Raw genomic sequence first — 17,023 nt, 5'->3', positions numbered from 1 at the left:
ACAGGGAGCAGCTTAGGGGAGGAGCATGAATGGCGGTTGGAAACCATTGGTGGGGGAGGGACCCAGGGGAGTAGGGTAAAGGGGGCCTGGGGGGGGGCGGAGGGAAGTAGAGTGGAGAGTAGTCCCCTTGGGGTCGAGGAGTAGAGCGAGGGACTGAGAGGAGAGTGGGACAGCAGAGGGGAAACCTGCTGGAGCACAGTAGGGCAGGCCTGTGGAGGGCAGGGCAAGCCATTTGGGACCTCCCTCTAGAGAGGCCTGTGGAGAGGAGCCTCCAGGAGCAGAGCAGGGCAGGCCTTCCCCTTTGGAGGTGTGGAGGTTTGGAGGTCTGGGGTTGGAGTTTGCAGATTGACTAACTGGAGGTTTGCAGACCAACTAATAAAGGTGTGTGTGTGGGGGGGGTCAGGACTGCTTATTGGAAGCTTGGAGGTTTGGTGGTGGAGGCTGCCCTTGGTTCAAGTTATCTAGCCCAGGACAAGGTAGTTGCAGGCTCTCTTTCTGGGGGTAAATAGGGTAAATAAATTTGTTATCTTTAACTGTGCCGCGATGGATGGTCTTGCTCTTTAGAGGCCATAATTAAACCAAGCACTTTAATCTCAAGCACCAAAGGGCTTGTATTTTCCCAAAGCAAGGAGCATCTTAGGAAAGGACCGGTGTGCCAGCTTTTTTCTTTCCTTCCCCCATTCCTGTGAGGGGGTGAGGAGGCGACTCTGAGTCCAGGAGGAGGGATTTTACCTAAAAATAGCTATAGCGTGTGGATCAGCCCCTAGTGGTACCCAGGACTGGAGAAGGGAGGGGAATGCTCAGGAGCTGTCGCCAGACTGGTTGCCCTGGAAACGAGAGAGGAGCAGGGGAACCTGGGAAGTAGGGATGACACAGATACCAATCCTAGGCAGAGCTGCCGCTACATTTAGGAGAAACAGCAGTGCCTGCGGCTCCCACTCACCAAAGGGGGCCCGTGGGGGGGCGGTGTCAGGGGCATGGGCACCACCCCCCAAGGGTCTCTGCTGCCGGCTACTCTCCTCTGCACACGCTGTGAGTTGAGTTGTGGGGACTTGGGATTTGGGCCCCTATTTCCAAGGCAAGTGTGGGTTTGGGAGGAGCTGGTTCCCGAGAGAGTTTTCACAGATCCTTTCAGCAAAATAAGCCCCTGTTGCCCAGTATTCTCTAAGGAAAAGGAGGGGGGGTCTGAGAAAATGTGGTACTAAGATTATGGCATGCACAAGAAGTAAGGAGTAGACTGGAACTGGAATTATTGGAAGAGGTGGAAATCAAGTCCTACAACAATTTTACACCATTTCTTCCTCATGAGAAAAAAAAATACAGCCCCTCACTCAGAGAGACAGGAGGTAGGACACTATCAAAAGAAGGCTTACCTAGATCCCTGGGGCAAGGAAGAGCAAGAGAGTTCTGGAAGTGATTAGCATAAGAGTCTCCTCCATCCTTGGGCAAAGAGATGGAGGTCAGATTACCTAAGACCCTGAGAGAGTGTTTGAAAGCTTGTCAGGATCTAAAGATAGATCAAAACTGAGTACTTTGCTGCATGACATAGGGTCCTTCTGCTAAGGGGGGGGGATAGAGGGGGGGCAAGCATGCTGATCAGGAACGAGAATGACCATGATCTACCATTGTGACCCTGCAGGGACAGACCTTCTGTCCTCTGAATCCAGGGAAAATAAATACAGGGGTTAGTCCCTATGCTCATTTTGGTTTCTTCTCCTTCCTTTTGCCTCAACAAATATGCACATGTGCACACACATGCACAGACGCATGCACACACACACACACACGGTCTGTCTGAATATTATAGTACTTTCCTCTAGAATTAAAACTTTAGAGTATTAGGGATAGAGTTACATATCCAGGCAGTTTCTCCCCAGGACCTGGTCACACATCCAGGCCACCTGTGATCCGTATGTCACACTCCTGTTCCCTTCCCCTACAGCCAGAACAGGAAAATTCCCAGAAAAGAGAGAGGGAGGAGGGTAATGGTTCCTAAATCCTTATTCTAGACCTTGCTTATTCTAGACCCTGGATGCCTAAAGAAGGACCCTGAAGACTGAAGCTCAGAGACCTTCTCTGAAGGAAGATTTTGAAGCAAAATCAGGTGGGCTTCTTCCTTGTTGTGGAATATGGGCTTTGTTTGGAATGTGAGCTTTGGTGCACATGTCAGGTAGGGCAGAGCTGGTATTAGGGTATGGCGGGGAAATAGGGGAAGCTGTAGAAAAGAATAGCAGGTTGTGGGGAAATAGATGAGGGGCTTAGCCTCACCCGGGAGAATGGGATACTAGAGGATACAAGTCTAACTCCTGATGAACCTTGTGCTTGCTTTACCCTGACTGTTTGTGAGGGTCTCCTATCTCCTAGTCCCCAAACCCCATTTTCAGTCTATCTCTTTTGGGGAAAGAATCTAAGGGAAATGTGGCCCATACCAGGGCAGCCCTGATCATGGTTAAACCTCCAGGAGTTTTAGTGGGAATGAACTAACATGGGAGTATTCACCCCTTGCACACTCAACATTTTGTTTTTTGTTTTCTGTTCTCTTTTTTTTTTTTTTCTGGTTCTGGAGCTTGCTTGAACTCTGGGCCTGGGCTCTGTCCTTGAGCTTCTTTTGCTCAAGGCTAGTGCTCTACCACTAGAGAAGTGGTCACAGTGCCACTTCTGGCTTTTTCTGAATAGTTTATTGGAGTTTCATGGGTCCTGCCCTGGCTAGCTTTAAACCAGGTCCTTAGATCTCAGCCTCCTGAGTAGCTAGGATTACAGGCATGAGCCACGGGTGCCCAGCTCACACTGGACTTAGTTCACATAACTTTCCACACCTTGCATTTCTTTCTCCTTTGTAAGTGTGTTCTGGAGCAAAGATGTAGAAGGGAGTGGAGAGGGGGGAGGGAAGAAGGAATGGGGGGTGGGAGGGAACTGTGTGTCAATCTGGAGTGAACTTCCAGATGACGTTTAGATAGAATGCTGGAGAGGAGTCCTGGGCTGGAGGCTGGACTGCTAGCCGGGGAGTGAGGTGTAGCCCGAGCCTGGTGACTTCACAAGCCCTCTCCGGGCCCGGGGTCGGTTGAAGTGCGGCATATTCCTGAAAGCAGTCGAACTTGACTAGTGTTATCCAATTTACGAAGCTATTTGATCTCGCAATGTTTTGCGCTTGGGGTCAGCGAGGGTTATGTTATCCCATCCTACTGATGGGAGGAAACAGACTAAGAATCACGCAGGGGCCACTCAGAGCCCTCCAGCCTCGTCTCGGCTGCCTCTGAGGCCTGGGGTCCCCCACCCACAACAAAACCATTAATTCGGAAAACCTTTATTAAGCCCCTCTAGGCTCCCTCCCCGGCCCCCCGGCGCGACCCAGGTACCCGGCCTGGGGTGGCCGGCGGTGTCCCTGCCAGGCACGCGCACACCGCCGCCGCCATGGCGCAGGAGAACGCGGCCTTCTCTCCGGGGCCCGAGGAGCCGCCGCGGCGCCGGGGCCGCCAGCGCTACGTGGAGAAGGACGGCCGGTGCAACGTGCAGCAGGGCAACGTGCGCGAGACGTACCGCTACCTGACGGACCTGTTCACCACGCTGGTGGACCTGCAGTGGCGCCTCAGCCTGCTCTTCTTCGTGCTGGCCTACGCGCTCACCTGGCTCTTCTTCGGCGCCATCTGGTGGCTGATCGCCTACGGCCGCGGCGACCTGGAGCACCTGGAGGACACCGCGTGGACCCCGTGCGTCAACAACCTCAACGGCTTCGTGGCCGCCTTCCTCTTCTCCATCGAAACAGAGACCACCATTGGCTACGGGCACCGCGTCATCACCGACCAGTGTCCCGAGGGCATCGTGCTGCTGCTGCTGCAGGCCATCCTGGGCTCCATGGTGAATGCCTTCATGGTGGGCTGCATGTTCGTCAAGATCTCGCAGCCCAACAAGCGCGCGGCCACGCTCGTCTTCTCCTCGCACGCCGTGGTGTCCTTGCGTGACGGGCGCCTCTGCCTCATGTTCCGCGTGGGTGACCTGCGCTCCTCACACATCGTGGAGGCCTCCATCCGCGCCAAGCTCATCCGCTCCCGCCAGACCCTCGAGGGCGAGTTCATTCCGCTGCACCAGACCGACCTCAGCGTGGGCTTCGACACGGGCGACGATCGCCTCTTCCTTGTCTCGCCGCTGGTCATCAGCCACGAAATCGACGCCGCCAGTCCCTTCTGGGAGGCATCGCGCCGCGCCCTCGAGAGGGATGACTTCGAGATCGTTGTCATCCTAGAGGGCATGGTGGAAGCCACAGGTGCAGGCCCGGGCAGGGCAGTGGGGTTGCCTGGGCCGGGACACAAAATGAAGAGGGGCCAGGAGAGGTGCAGGATGACGGATGGAGAGTTGATGCAGAGTGAAAGATTGAGGTGGGGCTGGGGCTATTCAGGAATCTGAGATCCGAGGAAAATCCAGGAGACTCTTTATCTCGCATTAACTACCAAAACGCTAGAAGCGGAGCTGTGGCTCAAAGTGGTAGCAAGCTAGCTTTGAGCAAAAATGTTCAGGGGCAATGCCCAGGCCCTGAGTTTAAGCCCCAGAACCTGCACTCAAAAAAAAAAAAAAAAAAAAAAAGATGGAGCCAGGCGCTGGTGGCTCTCGCCTGTAATCCTAGCTACTCAGGAGGCTGAGATCTGAGGATTGCGGTTCAAAAACAGACTGGGCAGGAAAGTCCATGAAACTCTTATCTCCATGAAGCCACCAGAAAACTAGAAGTGCTGCTGTGGCTCAAGTGATAGAGTGCTTGCCTAGAGCTGAAGAGCTCAGGAACAGCAGCCAGGTCCGAGTTCAAGCCTCATGACCCCCCTCCCCCCCAAAAAAAAGATGGAGGTGAAATTAGGGAGACCTGGGGAGGTATGGGAATGAGGCATCAACAAGAGTGACTCTGCAGAGGACCAAGGAAAGGCTTAGAGCAATTCTTTGAAATGGTATTAAGTGAGACCCTTGGTTGAGAGGTGTGTCGCTTAGAATAGGGAGAGGAAGAAGAATCATTAACACAGGTGTTTACCCCATGAGGGGCAATCTCAAAGCACTTTGCAACCCTGAGTTCGTAAGAACCCTCTGAAGATAACTTATTTTGCTCATTTTTCAGAGAAGTGATAGCCCCAAGGAATGATTAAGTAAATTGCCCACTGTTGTTAGCTAGTATGTACCTGTGCCTGGATTGAACACAGGAGGTCTACCTTCAATGTTCAGAGCTGGAACAAAGGCTCAAATTCACGAGTTTTCTTGTTGCCCAGAAGTCTGGGCAACAAGAGGTCTGGGCAACAGAGGTCTGTTCTCCTGGTTTGGGAGGAATGGTTCTGGGATTTGAAGTCAAGGCCCCACACTTTCTAGGCAGGTGCTTTACTGTTTGAAATCATGCCCCCCCCTCCACACACACACACACTAAGTCCCTGGAATTTGATATGAAGGTTTTCCATGACCTGAGTTTTTCCTAGGAAGGGGCCTTAAGGAGATTGATATCTGGTTTTCTGCCTGTTCTTCCATCTGCCAAAATTCTGTTTCATTGACAAGAGAAATGGATGCTGTTGCTGTTTCTAGATAGACACCACCCTACCCTTAAGGAACTGATAACTTACATGCGATATCAGTACCTCCAACTCTGGCCTATACAGTGAAGGATTTGGGAGCAAGTAGGAAAAGTCCAGTGTAGGAGCAGACACAGAGAACCTATTGGCTGGATGAGAATTAGGAAAATGAAGGTGGAGAACCAAAGGCCCACTAGGGGGTGCTGCAGCTTCTGCCTTCAGTCTTCCCTGGTCCTGTCAAGCTGAGCCTTCACTACCACCCCACTCCTCCCTCACGGTTTCTACTTCTCCATTACTTTGGGTTTACCTTCTAGCTCTTTCCTCTTTCCCTATTAACTGTATTCCCATTCCTTACTCTCCAGTTACCACATTTCCCCCCCCCTTTTTTTCTTTTTGCTATTATCACATCCCTGTCTCCTCCCCACCCCCACCCCCATGTCAGTTTAAACTCAGGGCCTCACACTCTTGCTTGGCTTTTTTTCCTTAAGGCTGGTACTCTACCACTTTAGCCACACCTCTATTTCTAGCCTTTTGCTAGTTAATTGAAGAGTCTCACAGGCTGCCCAGGCTGGATTCAAACTGTGATCTTCACATCTCAGCCTCCTGAATAGCAAGGATGACAGTTATGAGTTACCAGCAGTGGGCCCTACCTTGCTCTCCTTTCCCTTTGTACCACTCACTCCTCTTCAGTGACCCTTGCTTCTCTTCTTCCCTCCCCCGTACAGGACACTTCCTATTCCAGCCTTCACCAGGATGCTTCAGGCAGACTTTCCATGATAGTATCAGTCTCTGCTCAGCTAATATCCGCTTTTCCCGTTCTGAGATGGACATTAATTGGGGAGAGACCTTAGGGTAGGAGAAGAATGGTCAGCCCTGTGGGGAGGGGGGTATATAGCAACCCAACAGGAAAAATAGGCCCCAGGCTCAGGGCAAGGCAGACACAGTGGGGGCAGTGGAGACAGTGGCGATGAGCGCTTGTCTGATTTTTCTAGAAATGTAGCTGGTAAGGATGGTAATATTTTGGGATCCAAAATGCTTTTGAAAAGTGAGAATAATGAGCCAAAACCCCAACAAGATGACATTTAAAAGGAATAAATATAAAATTCTACATTTAGCTTTAAAAATCACTTATGTAAGCACAGCATGGAAGAGCTCTGTTGAGAAAGAAAAAAAAAACTGGAGGATTTAGTTGGCCACAGGCTTTATGTAGCAATGTGATGCAACTTCCCAAAATGTTTATGTAATCATGGGCCTCTTAGTTAAAGCATCCTGAGAAGAAGCGAGAGATAGAAGCATAGATTGAGCCACAACTGGAAGATTTATCACATTCAAAGGAACATTTCAAGGATCCTCCTTGGACACTCTGGCTTGCAATTAGGAAAGTAAAAAATTTGGGAGCCAGAGGAAGTGAAGAATGATCAGGGATGTTCTGTCTGCAGGAAAGACCTAAGTTGACCTGAAGATTACTATTTTCAGATACTCAAAGGAGTATCTAGTGGAAAGGGAATGAAAGCATAGGGTGGAAGTCCCACAGGGCAGAGTTTACTTTGCATAAAGGACAACCCAACTATTAGAGCCATCTCATGAAGGAATGAGATCCTTATGAGGTGGTGAGCTTTCAGTCCTGGAAAGTAACCAAATACAAGGTAGATACCCATTGATTGTTTGGGAATGCTCTGTGGGGTGCCTTATAGTTGGAGTAGATGATCCCTTGTCCAGGAGAGGAGGGGAAGTGTGGCTTGGCAAATGGAAGTAAAGGAACTAGGGAAGAACAGGAGTTCAGATGGGGAAATAGGCTAGACCACAGGAAGGTGGGAGCCCTAGGGGAGAAATGGAGGAAACAGGGTTGTGGGATGAAAGGGAATCCTGGGGCTTGGACCCCCCCCTTGACCTGTGTTTCCTTTCCCTAGGAATGACATGCCAAGCTCGGAGCTCCTACCTGGTGGACGAGGTGCTGTGGGGCCACCGCTTCACATCAGTGCTAACCCTGGAAGATGGCTTCTATGAGGTGGACTATGCCAGCTTCCATGAGACCTTTGAGGTGCCCACACCTTCATGCAGCGCCCGGGAGCTGGCAGAGGCTGCAGCCCGTCTTGATGCCCATCTCTACTGGTCCATCCCCAGCAGGCTGGATGAGAAGGTGGAGGAGGAGGGGTCAGGGGAGGGGGCAGGTGGGGATGCTGAGGCCGACAAGGAGCAGAATGGCCGCCTGCCACCCCCAGAGAGTGAGTCCAAGGTGTGACCAGCTTCGTCCAGACTCTTGTGGCAAGTACATGGGCAGCTGGACAGTGGAGGTGGAAGAGGAAGAGTCAGGCAAGGGAATATGTTCAAGTTGGAGAGGCCCTTTGAATCTAAGGTCCAGTAGGGAAGGGAAGGGTCCTGATTTCAGGAGAATGGAGGATGGGAATAGATGAACTTGCCAATCCATCTGACCTTCACACCTCTTAAGGGGTGAAAGGATCCATGAAAGGATGGGTTTATGGGGATAGGATGGAAAGGTGGGGCAGACAGAAACACTTGATGGACAGGTGAATGGACCAATGGACAGTTTAGTGCACTCAAGTGCTGCCACTACCCATAGCACACCTCTGTGCAAATTCTAAATTGGCATCTGACATCCTTTCCCCACAACTCCAAACCAGGGTGCATGGCTTGGCGAACAGTGTGAGGGTTTGATTGCAGTCCCTGCCTACCTCCTCAGCTAGGCTACCTGCGTGTGGCACACCTGTCTCCCTGGACACAGTGGCCCAAGAAGGGAGAGAGCAGGTGAGGTGAAGGTGAGTACAGAGCTCCTTCCTCCCACCGACAGCTAAGCAGGGAGATAAAGGGTTCAGGAGAGCTCAGCACAGTGCCCATGGCCTTTGTCCTCCCTGCATAGGGAAGCAGACAGTGGGGACAGATGCTGGACTGGGCCCCTGGAACAGGGCCTGGAAAGGAGACCCAGAGATGGCTGTTTTGTGACAGCAAAGAGAAAGGCTCATGAAGCAGAAGAAAGGCCAGGGGAGCACTCTACAAAGCAAGTTCAGGGGAGTAAAGGCGCTGAGAAAAAGGTTGTCTTTAGGGCAAGGGTTGGGAGTTAACAGAACCATTGATTGGGTGCCAGGTACAGTACGCATCCCACGAGCTGGTCCCATCACCTCAACACAGTGCACTAGGGAAGAACAGGATCGCTGACAACAAAATGTAGCTGGCACAGTTCACACTAAGAACCCATGCAATCTGGGATGGGGGTGAAGCAGCTAGTAAGGATTGAGTAAGGCAGAGGGAACGGTGAGAGCCAGAAGTTGGAAAACGTCAGCATCACCTGGAGGGCTTGTTAAAAACCAAGTGCTGGGCCCCACTCCCAGGTTTCTGACTCAATAGGTATGGGATACAAACAAAAACTTGACATGACTAACAAGTTTCTAGGTCATGCTGATACTGCTGGGCGAGGACCACACTCTGACGGAGTGTAGAGACTGAGACATATTTGGAGAGAAGATGGAGATCCTCAGAGAGCAGAGAGAAATGTGAAAGGAGAATAGAGAATGTATGGGACAGGCGACATGAGTCTAGGCCGAAGAGTTTTAATTGTGGGTCTAAGAAACTCAGCTGTCAGTGGAAATCAGCCAGTTGCAAGGTGGTGTGAAGGAAGATGAGTGGGCAAGGAAAGTTGAGATAGTTTGGTCTTTGGGGTGATTCCTGAGGAGCCAATGGGGAGCTAGAGTGGTAAAGGCTTGAATAGCAAAGGATCAGATCTCTTGTAAGATGTGAAGAGGCAGAACCCACTATGAGAGAAAAAGGGAATCAGATTACAAGGGTGTCTCTATTGGGTTAGGGGCCCCAGGAGAAGCATTTTCTCACCCCACCTGCACCCTGTGCTGGCCTTGTCCCAGTCAGGATGAGAGCTATACCCTCAAGGGTCCCAAGACTGGCCTCCTGAAGCAAAGCGCAGCCCAGGTAGAAAGCTCCTGCTTTCTGACAGGGTCAACCACAGTGACAGCACTGGCCTAGCAAGGCTCTGGCTCCTGAGTACAAGTTTGAGCCCTCTGGAGGTAGGCAGGGACCAAGGCCTCTCACCCCCAGCCTATGGGGCGCTGTACCTCCTGGAAGCAGGAAAAGTCATCACAGAGGAAGCCCACCCTAGTTTGCATTGAGAGAGGATCCAAGCCTCAGTCCCCTCACTTCAGCGGAGGATGAGCTCCCTGAATGCTGGCACCAGATGTTGAAGTGGAGCACAGGTGCTATCTGGGTTTAATTTAGAAAACAGAGTCTGGACAAGAGGGATGGGCTGCTTGTGTCCACACTCCCATGCACACAGGACTGAATTCAGTGCCATGGAGCAGAGAAAATGGGGCTAGAAGAGCCCCCCCCTCCTGCCCCTGGAAGGCAGAAGTGCCACACTTGTCCTCATCACTGTCACCACGCAGGGTGCCACTGTGCAGTGCAGAGTCAGGAGACTGAGCTTCTAGTGCAATTTCTTCCTTAACTAATTAGCTCTGTGACTCAGCAAGCCACGTCACTTCTCTGGGCCTCAGTTTCCTCATCTGTTTAAAAAAATGACATTTGGCAACCGAGTAATGCTCAATAAATGCTCAATAACTGGATCACAGTAGACTGAATGGCTCTTAAAGGTGCAGAATAGCTATTTGTAGGATCTTAGACTCCTCAGGCAAGAGTGCGGTTAGGCTGGGTGTGGAGGAGATGTGGGACGTGTGAGCAGGTGCAGCAGCTCTGTGGACACAGCAGACACAACCCCTTCTCTCTGCCACCCAGATGGCTTTCTGGGACTCTTATTCTGCTGTCAGTCAGAATAATTAAAGTCAGGAGGATAAATGCTGAGGCCCCAGGGTCTGCTGGGAGGAGTGAGGTCCTCCCTACCAGTAGAAGACAGGTTCAGGAGTACGGCCAGGTTCAGGAGAATTCAGAAAGGGCTCTGCCCTGGAAGCCCTTAACTTACAACACAAAGGCTGGGGGAGGAGCCCATGCTCCGCTGGGACTCATCAACTTTTCCTATGCTCCCCTCCCCAGATGGGAGCTCCATTAGGAGTTGGCTCAGCACTGACAGTTCAGGCAGCAGATGGGACCCAGGAGTCCCCTCCTGGAGTGGGTGGAAGGCCCACAGAGGCCAGATGGCATATATAGTGAGAAGAGAGGCTTGTATTGTTCATGATAGGTTGTCAGTCCCAAAACACCTCCATTACATGCCCCCTCCCCCCACCAGCCTCCTGGCTGGGGAAGACACAACCAGACCTGGATTTTAGAAAACCACTTTATTCACATTTTAGAAAAACTAGTTGGAGGACAAGGAATGGCCTTCCTATAGGATGGGAATGAGACTGACAACAGGCCAGAGAGAGAGCTTCGGGAGGGAAGACATCAGGGAATGGAGGCCTTGTCTTCCTCTCTGTATGGGGGCAGGACAAATAAATTAAATGACAGTAGACAGAGGGCGAGAAGCTGGCTGGAAGACAGTCAACACCTGTGAGAAAGGGAGAGAACATGGAGTAGGCTAAGGAGAGAGCCAAGTGGGCTCCCTCTTTGCCCTCCCCCTGCTAACAGGACACCGCAGGGCTCAGCTGGCTGCTGGTCTCCCAGGCAGGGGCCCCAGAGCAGAGCAGCTCGGCTCCTCAGCTCAGCACTGGGAAGCCTGAGGAAGACAAGACTTAGGGTTCCTGTGCCTCACCTGGGAAGGGAGGGGTCACCGTTTCCGTAGCCTCTTCATGAAGCAGCAGGTAATGGTGGCAAGGACACTAGCGCCAGTGACCAGGGCCACCCCTGTACCCACCAACAGGGGCACAAGGAGAGTGTCCAGAGCTGGGGGAGAGAGGAAGGCTGGCTCAGAGGGAGTGCCACCCTCACCCCTGCTGTCACCCGTGTCTCCAGACCCTCCTCCACAGGCAGCCCTCCCTGCCCACCCCTGCCCTCTCAGCACTCAGGTCAGCAAGCACCCCAAACACATGCATATTGAGGGGCTCTTCCTGTGAAGAGACAGAGGGTGGCAATAGAGATAGAAAGGGAGAACAAGGCAGGGAGAAGCAGGTGGGGGCGGAGTCACTCACCATGCGTGTAGGGGTAGACTGTGACAGGCCCCGAGCGGGCACTGCCGGCCTGGTACCAGCTGTAGTCCGCATGCTGCACCCAGGCGCTGGGGGCGCAGTGGTACACGCCTTCGTCCTCAGGCCCCAAGCTGTGCAGTCTCAGCCGATGGCTCCTGGGTCCCACCAGCTCCACACTGACAGGGCCTCCTCCAGGCCGGTCCCCCAGCTCTGCTACACCATCCTGGCCTACTCCACCCACCAGCTGGGCAGGGGCAGAGCTCAGGTGTCCCTCCTCCAGTCGTTCTACCCACCAGCTAGCAGCCAACCGCAGCCCTGGGGGGCCACCCCGCACAGAGATATTACACAACAGGGAGGCCGTCTCCCCCCGGTACACTGTGCCCCCTGCCAGCCATGCCACGGCCTCCAGCACCACACCTGCAGAGCAAGGACATGGAGATAAAAGATGAAGCGTCAGGGATCATGGAGTCAGGAAATGCTTTACAAGCCCTGAACCCTGTGAAGGCCCCAAACCCCTTACCTTCCTCCCGCACATGCACAGGGAGAGGCCGGGAGCGGGCACTGGCTGCTTCACGAAGCCGGGTCCCAGATCCTCGAACATAGGCTTTGGCCAGGCAGCGGTAGGTGCCTGCATCACCAGGCCTGGCTGCCTCCAGCCGTAGCCGGTAGGTTCTAGATGCCACCTTCTCCATAGCAATGTGACGGCCCTCGTAGCCAGGGCCCAGGCTGCCTACACCCTCTGTGTCCAGCTGGGCGACCAGGCGGCCGGGCCCAGGGGCCCCTGCAGGTGCCATCTCCCAGCCCACGGAGTAAGCAGCATGACGGCCTGCCGGGGGCAGTGCCCCTGACACATTGCACAGCAGTTCCAAAGGTTCCCCTGGGCCAATCCGACGTTCACCAGGCCCCACTGTCACCGCCAGCTGGCTGGCTGAAACACAGGAGAGGGAGAGGGGTCACTGAAGGAGGGACACAGAGGTGTCTAATCCCCCCACTTGCAATGTCTTCCTTGACAGCAGCCATCTCCTGTCTTCTCCTCACTAGGTGTGGAGAAAACACCCAGGGGCCCAAATCTCACCCTTCAGCCTTAGCCCTCCCTTCTCCATACTCAGCTTCTGAGCAGAGAGCACCAGTCATGGGTAGTGAGGGAAGAATACCAATAGAGCTGCTTGATCTATGGAAATGAGTTCCCAGGAGTGAGATTAATGCCTGCGGTGCCCACTGAGCCAACCCCCTCCCACAGAGGGCTACATGGCACTCACACAGCGTCTGCACATCCACATGAGCCAGGACAGCCCTCTTCTCTGCAATCTGGGCCCAGCTGCCATCAGGATCCTGAATCCACTCAGCAGCAGTGCAGTGGTAGGTGCCCGCATCTCCAGCCTGGGCGCCCCCCACCACCATGCGGTAGCGATCAGTTCCTTCCTTGCCCAGCCGCAGCTCTCCAGCAGCCAGCCGCTCTGCATAGGGAGCTCCAGCCTCCACAGCCAAGTCAGACCGCAGTCCCACTACTTCCTGCAGAGTCGCTCGCCCCACTGGGGCCTCAGGCACAGCTCGTCCAAAGGACACTGCCAGGTGGGTGTGCTCCTGTGTGCTCGTCTGCGCCAGGCAGCCCAGTGCCAGCTCCTGCCCCTCGTGGACTGTCAGGCGTGGGGGTGACGTTGCAGCCTGGCGGCCTCGGGGTCCTGGAGGAGCAGCAGACACCTGCAGCATATCTGGAAGAACTGAAGGGCACAGGTGGAGTGAGGGAAGTCTGTGAGTTGATGGTCTTTTGTGACTTTTTCCTGTGTACAATCTACTTCCCTAAACAGACTGTGAGCTCCTAGAGGGCATAGACTGCATGTGGTATTATTTCTTCTGCAACTCATTGGTGCCAAGCACAGTGCTGGGTACACCAAGGCGCTCAATAAATATTATTGAATTCCACAAAACCAACCTACTGTCTCTTGCTCTTAAGTCTGAGACAGCCCTGTTTGAAATATAGTCAGTCAAGGACCTCTGTCTTTCTTCTGGAAAGACCAAGAATGTGAGAATGTCACAGGGTCTACCTTGTACCCTAACTCTCCACAGGTCTTAAGTCCTCCACAAATAGAGTCCACTCCATCCATCAGGCTTCCTGTCCTGTCTGAGAATGGAGGGGATACTGGGCAGCTGAGCATCCTTCCCATTCTCTCAGGAGAGATGCTAATACAAGAAGAGCAATGGACTGTACCAAAGACCTGGGTTTGATTCCAGGCAAGACACTGAATCACCAGGTGACTGAGGCAACACCTTGGGCTTTGAGTTCCTCATGAGCAAAATCTGAGGGAGAGATATATAAGTAATGCCCCCTCCCAAACACACACACAAGGGTGTGGCCCCACCCCAGTCCAGGGTCCAGTACCTCTCAGTTCCACCTTGCCACTGTAGCTTCCAAGGTAGCGGGTATCCGTGGAGGGAGTATAGCACTCATAAATGCCAGCATCTTGGGCCTGCAGGCGAGTAATCTTGAGGACTGCAGCATCACCCTGTAGACGCTGCACCTGCACTTCACCAGCGGCCACTCGGGGCCCAAAGATAGCATAGGAGAACTGGGAGTCCCTAGTACTGATGATGCCCAGAGCAGCTTCTGGCGCCTCCGGCCTGTACAAAAACCACTCAAAGTCTTGCTGGGCAGGGCCCTCATAGCCACTCACATTGCAGGAGATGGTGATGGCTGTGCCAGCCACACGGTACAGAGGCCCCTTGGGGACCAGCACCTCCCGGGCACAGCAAGTGACTCCTGCAGGGAAAGGCAGAAAAAGTTCAAGGTGTCTTGCTTCTAAACCCAGGCTCAATACCACCAGACCATTCTTAACTACTGCCCTTAAAAGAAGGGAAACCTAGAAGATCTGGGTCCTGTTCTGAGAATAGGGAAGGGATGCTGGGACCTAAGACACCTGGGTATCCTGGAGGTGGCACAGGCCCAGGTTTGCCTCGGAAACTAGTGCTTTCGTGTTTAAAAAAAAAATTACATCCTAATTCCACCGGGTTTCCAGCTACACATCTCCCCCCACCCCATTCCCTCCTCCAAGTCTGTCATCCTTTCATTGGAGCTTAGTCCTGAAGAGAGTTCTGGCTAAGGGATTCTCACTCCTCCTTTGCTGGCAGGGAGCTGTCAAATCTTACTAAGCAGGGCTCCCTGGCTTAGCTGTGTCACCTGGGCCAGACAATGGAGCCAGCGGCCCGCTCTGGACAGGGCACCAGCACAGTCTATGCTCTCCAGACAATGCCCTCCCCGCTCCAGCTGTGCCATGAGCTCATTGCTTTTCTCACTCCACAGGGCTGCATGGGCAGCTGGGGTTTCTGGGGGCAAAACCCAGGCTCTGCCCTGGCCTAGGTTAGACTATTCCCCCCCACACCTCAAGGCCTGCCAGCCTTCTGGCTAGCCCCACTGATGAATACCCCTCAACAAAAGCTATCATTTGAATAAGGTTCCTTCTCTACAGAGAGGCAATAGGCCTCCATCTGGCCCTTCCAATCACTTTCATTTTCACCCCACTCTAGCTGTGGGCCCCAGCACATTGCTCTGAATGCCTAGGAAAGCTCAGTTCTTCCTTCTCTCCATCCTTTCACGGCTACCACTAGATGAAATCACAGAACCCCAGAACTTAAAATGGCTGCGTCCGCCCTTTTCCCCATCTTACATCAGAAGTCTGATGCTTTGACTAAGATCTGGTTGTCCCTGAGGCCCCCACACACCTTGCAGGAGTACACCATCAGGGAGGGAATCTCACAGGGAGGTCTGAGGTACTGACCTCAGGGAACTGACCATAGGCTTCATAACCCTGTCTGCCTCTTCCCTAGTCACAGGAAGAACTCATGGGCCTTTGGCCAGGACACAGACTGCGAATCAGGATGTTTCTGGCTCCACCCCTACCCCCCAGCACTTTACCCTGGGACTGGTACTTTCTGCTCCCAAGCCTCAGTTTCAACATTGGAGAAGTGAACTTCCAGCTGATGGTGAGTCAGTGTGTGATTCAGGGCCTCTGCTCCAGGCACATTTCATAATCAAGGTGATAGCCAAACTGACATCTTCCCTCTGCCTTGGGGCTAATCTGCTCAGAAGGCTCCCTCCCACCCTCCTGGCTCCATTACTGCTGATGCTTGGAGATCCCCATGGGAAAGTCATCCCACAGTCCTAGGGAATAAGCTACCACACAGCTCTCGCCTGAGCCAGGCCCCTCCTGTGTGAGCACGGAGGCTGCCTTTGCCGTCAGATCTGGGTTCAAACCCTAGTTCCAACACTCACTAGATGCACTCTTGGGCTTCATTTCCTCATTTTCCTCATCCACAAAATGAATGTCAGCGCTGCACGCAGGGCTCAGAGCCCAGCAAGCTCCTCTTCTATCCCTGTGCACCACCCATCCTGCCCCACCTCCTCTACAGCTTCTCTCTGCGCCATGATACCCACTGGGGAAAAACCAGCAAATACTAGGCAACCAGTCCCCACAGCTCCTCCCTCTGGCACATCCCTCTGCCTCCGGCCCAGGGCTCCAGAGACAGAGCCCTAGTCCTAGCCCCAGGGGGTTCTGGGACCTGCAGCAGGAAGATTCTGCTTGGCACTGGTCTACAGAGGAGACAGCAGGGAACCCTGAGCCTCTCCTTGACTCCAGCAGTCCTGGCTCTTCACTGTCCCCCAGTCTCCTCAAGCTGAACTCTTTTTCCAAGGGTTTCAATCTCCTGACAACTGTCCTACCTGGAACATCTCCAGGCCACAAACAATTCCACTGTCACCACCCGCATGCCTCCGTGCGAGGCTGGTCCTGCACTCTGCCACAGAGATCTTCCCCATGAGAGGCACAGGGTGCTTCCAGACCCTGGGCTCTGGCTCCACGGAGCCCGGGTTCTTCTGAGACAGGCTGAGGCTAGCGGGGTGTGACAACCAGACAGGTGCCCTCTGGGAGAGGGGAAAGGGGGCATAGAGGGATGGGCCCAGGGTGGAGTTGGGGCTGCGAGAGGGAATCTCAGATGATGAAGCGTATGGGGAACAATTAGGGGAGACTTACTTCAAAGACTGTGGGCAGAACCAGCCCCTGGGCCTTGGGCCAGCTGTGGGGCAATTATGAAGACCGACGGGCAGGCGCTGCCCACACAGGGCAGGCACCCAAAGCCAGGCCTGGAGCTGAGTGTGGGGCAGAAGGAGATCGTAGCATTTGGGCGCAGCAACCCCAGGACCAGGGTCTGACGTCTGAGAAGGCGCCACAGGTCTGGCAGCGTCAGGGCAGCACCCCGGGGGGGGTCCTCCCTGGGCCCCCCCCCTTCGACCCGCACTCCGGTCGAGGACGCCCCCATCCTCCCCAAACCTGGCTCACAGGCAAAGGGAAGAGAGGCGCCGAGCCCGGGGAGGCTGGAGGCACACCTGACTGGGGAGCGGGGAGAGGCCGAGGAGCCCCGGTGCTGGGAAGGCGGGCTGGCTGCGCGCCCGGAGGCTGG

At 53.9% G+C, this 17,023-nt stretch overlaps 2 protein-coding genes across 2 annotated transcripts in view; one reads left to right on the top strand and one right to left on the bottom strand.

Annotated features, from left to right (window-relative positions):
• Positions 1-909: 909 nt before the first annotated feature.
• On the top strand, positions 910-9,697 carry Kcnj9 (potassium channel, inwardly rectifying subfamily J, member 9). Its single transcript, XM_013030680.1, has 3 exons — positions 910-1,029; positions 3,322-4,261; positions 7,445-9,697. Exons 2-3 carry the CDS (start codon positions 3,412-3,414, stop codon positions 7,774-7,776), a joined length of 1,182 nt encoding a protein of 393 aa, XP_012886134.1. The 5' UTR covers positions 910-1,029; positions 3,322-3,411; the 3' UTR covers positions 7,777-9,697.
• Positions 9,698-10,771: 1,074 nt separating this feature from the next.
• The window catches only part of Igsf8 (immunoglobulin superfamily, member 8), a 7,885-nt gene continuing 1,633 nt past the window's right edge, over positions 10,772-17,023 (bottom strand). Inside the window, exons 2-9 of the mRNA XM_013030495.1 lie at positions 16,287-16,487; positions 16,127-16,157; positions 13,953-14,330; positions 12,832-13,293; positions 12,093-12,500; positions 11,576-11,989; positions 11,200-11,330; positions 10,772-10,995 (exon numbers count right to left, since the gene is read on the bottom strand). Coding sequence (XP_012885949.1) covers positions 11,215-11,330; positions 11,576-11,989; positions 12,093-12,500; positions 12,832-13,293; positions 13,953-14,330; positions 16,127-16,157; positions 16,287-16,487 — 2,010 coding nt within the window. The 3' untranslated portion in view covers positions 10,772-10,995; positions 11,200-11,214. The remainder of the gene's footprint in view (positions 10,996-11,199; positions 11,331-11,575; positions 11,990-12,092; positions 12,501-12,831; positions 13,294-13,952; positions 14,331-16,126; positions 16,158-16,286; positions 16,488-17,023) is intronic.

This window comes from Dipodomys ordii, unplaced genomic scaffold, assembly GCF_000151885.1.
Source record: "Dipodomys ordii isolate 6190 unplaced genomic scaffold, Dord_2.0 Scaffold131, whole genome shotgun sequence".
Taxonomy (NCBI): Eukaryota; Metazoa; Chordata; class Mammalia; order Rodentia; family Heteromyidae; genus Dipodomys; species Dipodomys ordii.
This window is presented reverse-complemented; position numbering and strand designations above follow the sequence as displayed.

What these genes read in the sequence shown, in the direction of transcription:
- Kcnj9 (XM_013030680.1), top strand. Translation starts at nt 3,412, where the DNA reads ATGGCGCAGGAGAACGCGGCCTTCTCTCCGGGGCCCGAGGAGCCGCCG. An exon ending in GGGCATGGTGGAAGCCACAG is followed by an intron (nt 4,262 to 7,444) that starts GTGCAGGCCCGG and finishes TCCTTTCCCTAG; the next exon opens with GAATGACATGCCAAGCTCGG.